This window comes from Limulus polyphemus, unplaced genomic scaffold (genome assembly GCF_000517525.1).
Source record: "Limulus polyphemus unplaced genomic scaffold, Limulus_polyphemus-2.1.2 Scaffold2274, whole genome shotgun sequence".
Classification (NCBI taxonomy): domain Eukaryota; kingdom Metazoa; phylum Arthropoda; class Merostomata; order Xiphosura; family Limulidae; genus Limulus; species Limulus polyphemus.
In genome coordinates this window covers 122,487-125,186 of record NW_013667884.1, presented here as the reverse complement: position 1 = coordinate 125,186, position 2,700 = coordinate 122,487, and the positions used below count along the sequence as shown (strand labels likewise).

The window sequence follows — 2,700 nt, the reverse complement described above, 5'->3', positions numbered from 1 at the left end:
AAAAAAAAAAAAAAAGAGAAGGAAACATGAGTAGTTTCAGCCATAGGTATACGTAAGGTGTCAGTTAATTGGATGCAAATATCTTAGAAAGAGAATTATTTTTCAAAATAAATTCAGGAATACTCAAGATTTGACCGATAATACTGATGTTCATAGAAGAAATGAAATAGCAAAATTCTAACATGGAGTTTTACTTTAAACATTTTTCTAACATAACAAAAAATCTAATTTTAATTGGCAAACCTTTTGTGGCAATTAGTAAATTTTTTATACATTTGAAATAAGTACTGTATCTAGCAAGTTCTGATATTTTATTTTTTCTTTGAACATCACTATTATTGGTTAAATCTTGTGCATTTTTTTACATATTTTGAAAAATAATTCTCTTTCTAAGATATTTGCATCCAATTAACTGACACCTTATGTATACCTATGGCTGAAACTACTCATGTTTCCTTCTCTTTTTTTTTTTTTTTGAGTTTTCATTCTGGTAATAAAATTTATGAAATTAATAGAAATAGTTGTTTCAAAATTTAATGAAATAATGTTTATTTTCTTCAGAAAGATTCAGTAGTTTTAGTAGCCTTCTGGAAACTTTTAGAGAAACACCAATGGATGCTATTAATCATACTTTCATATTCTTACACACTTTGTACTATTCTTCATATGTGATACAATTTTAATGTTCAATAGTTTATGATTAAAAAAAAAAAATCACCTTAAATCTCAATGCACCATAAGATGTCTTTCATACTAAACAGTTTCAAAATGTCTTTATAAAACCCAAAACAAACTGAAAACAGGAAGATTAGTTTCATGTGAGAATAATCAATGTGTTGAATGTAATCAATTAATGAGTCTAAAGATTAATTGATTAGCAAATTCCACTAACTGCCCTGCTCTAGTTTTGAGTATTGTAACCAAAACTGAATCATCTTTATAAAAAGCATCAAATAGTATTACCATACAGAAAACAAGACCTTCTGCAAAGCACCAGTTTAAGTGTTCTGTATACAGTAAACCACACATTTTGCAATTAGTTTCACAGATACTGTAACAAAATTTTGATATATCATGGGATATTTCAATGTTTATAGCATAAACACCCTAATAACTACTTTTAATTACTTCATAATCTGGCAAATAAAAAATCCTTTAATTTTACTTTACAAAACAGCTCCAACAGTAACTGTGTACTGTTATCTAGCCAATACTTCTAAAAAAAACCTGTATTTTAGTACATAAACTATTCCGATCTTTCCTAGATACATCTCTTACTACTAACAAAAACAGAGTTTTACAATCATACAGAAAATTTCCATTCCTGATTATACCCAATTTGTTATCAAATTGGGAATAGCCTGTCCATTCTACACTTAAAACTTTTTGCATATTAGTTTAAACTAAATGATTATAAAATTGAGAGTGAAGAAATATTTCACAATTATATCACTAGAAAACTTTAAATTAAATGTAGGGAAAATGTTTCATGAACTCAGCTGGTGGCATAATGCTTAATTAATTCTTTACTAACCACATATTTTGAGAGGTGCTTCTAATTCAAGGAGTATGGGCTGACTTAAAAATATTTCCCTTGATTTCAGACACAGACCACGAACTTCAGCTTCTGTTAGTTGTACAGTTTTTCCAGGTCTGCAACCACGCACTGTGAAGTAAGTGAAAATAATAATCTGGATCTTTTTAATATATACTTTTTAAAATTATTAAATAAATTATCCTCTTTAATTTAATAATATGTACTATACCATAATACTATTGACTGCATTAGTCTTCCCCTCTACATCATATTGAAATGTAGTACTTCATCAACAATTCTATTATACTTCATTAGGATTAGTTTCTTTCCGAGAAAAAAATTTACACAAAAAGAATATCAAGTTTTTACAGCTTTTATAAAGATAGAATTATTTTCTACATAATACCATGATTTTAAACCAACACAATTTATCTTCATTTAATGAAAAAAAAATTAAGATGGACTAATGCTGTAATTAATAAATGAAAATTTAATACTTAACTCCTTCATCCTCACAGTCATAATTATGAAACAAGCGAATACTACTAATACTAACACTGTAACAGTAACAGACACAGTACAGCTATTAGTATTAGTATTTCTTAGTTAAGTTAGTACTACTAAAACTAAAACCCTGTATAATGTACCATTGTAAGCTGTAACAGTAAAGTAAAAATATTTTTTTCTTTTTCTATACGGATTACGTCCAACTTATAATATTACATGCTTAAACTTAAAACTGCTAGGTTTTTACTCAAGCTGTATCCTTACTGCAATATCAATGTTGATACTGGTTAACAATGGCAATGAATAAAATGTTAAGCCTAACGATGTACTATTAACATTACCATTAGTCAGTGACACAATGAGTACAACTTACTTAACTCAATATAACTATACTATATTGTATAGTACTTCGAGTATAGGACAATTCTGAATCGCTTTCGTAGAGCAGTAGTTCCTTTCCTTTCTGGCGCACTTTAAGATAATTATTTTAAGTACAGGTAATATGTTTCAAATTGCTTATCTCTTAGGGTCACATAATTATTTTACTTTAAAATAATACTTAGCTTCTTACCTTCCAAAAGCCTGGAAATTATACTATCCACGTTAAGTTCACCCTCTGCCATTTTCCCTATAGATGACGTCAATGTAAGCGCTAT

General features: G+C 28.0%; 1 protein-coding gene across 1 annotated transcript in view; it reads right to left on the bottom strand.

The window, feature by feature from the left end:
• The window catches only part of LOC106466486 (serine/threonine-protein phosphatase PP1-beta catalytic subunit-like), a 31,913-nt gene extending 29,213 nt beyond the window's left edge, over positions 1–2,700 (bottom strand). Inside the window, exons 1-3 of the mRNA XM_022394510.1 lie at positions 2,616–2,700; positions 1,535–1,666; positions 1,129–1,136 (exon numbers count right to left, since the gene is read on the bottom strand). Of these exons, the coding sequence (XP_022250218.1) occupies positions 1,129–1,136; positions 1,535–1,666; positions 2,616–2,667 (192 nt within the window). The 5' untranslated portion in view covers positions 2,668–2,700. The remainder of the gene's footprint in view (positions 1–1,128; positions 1,137–1,534; positions 1,667–2,615) is intronic.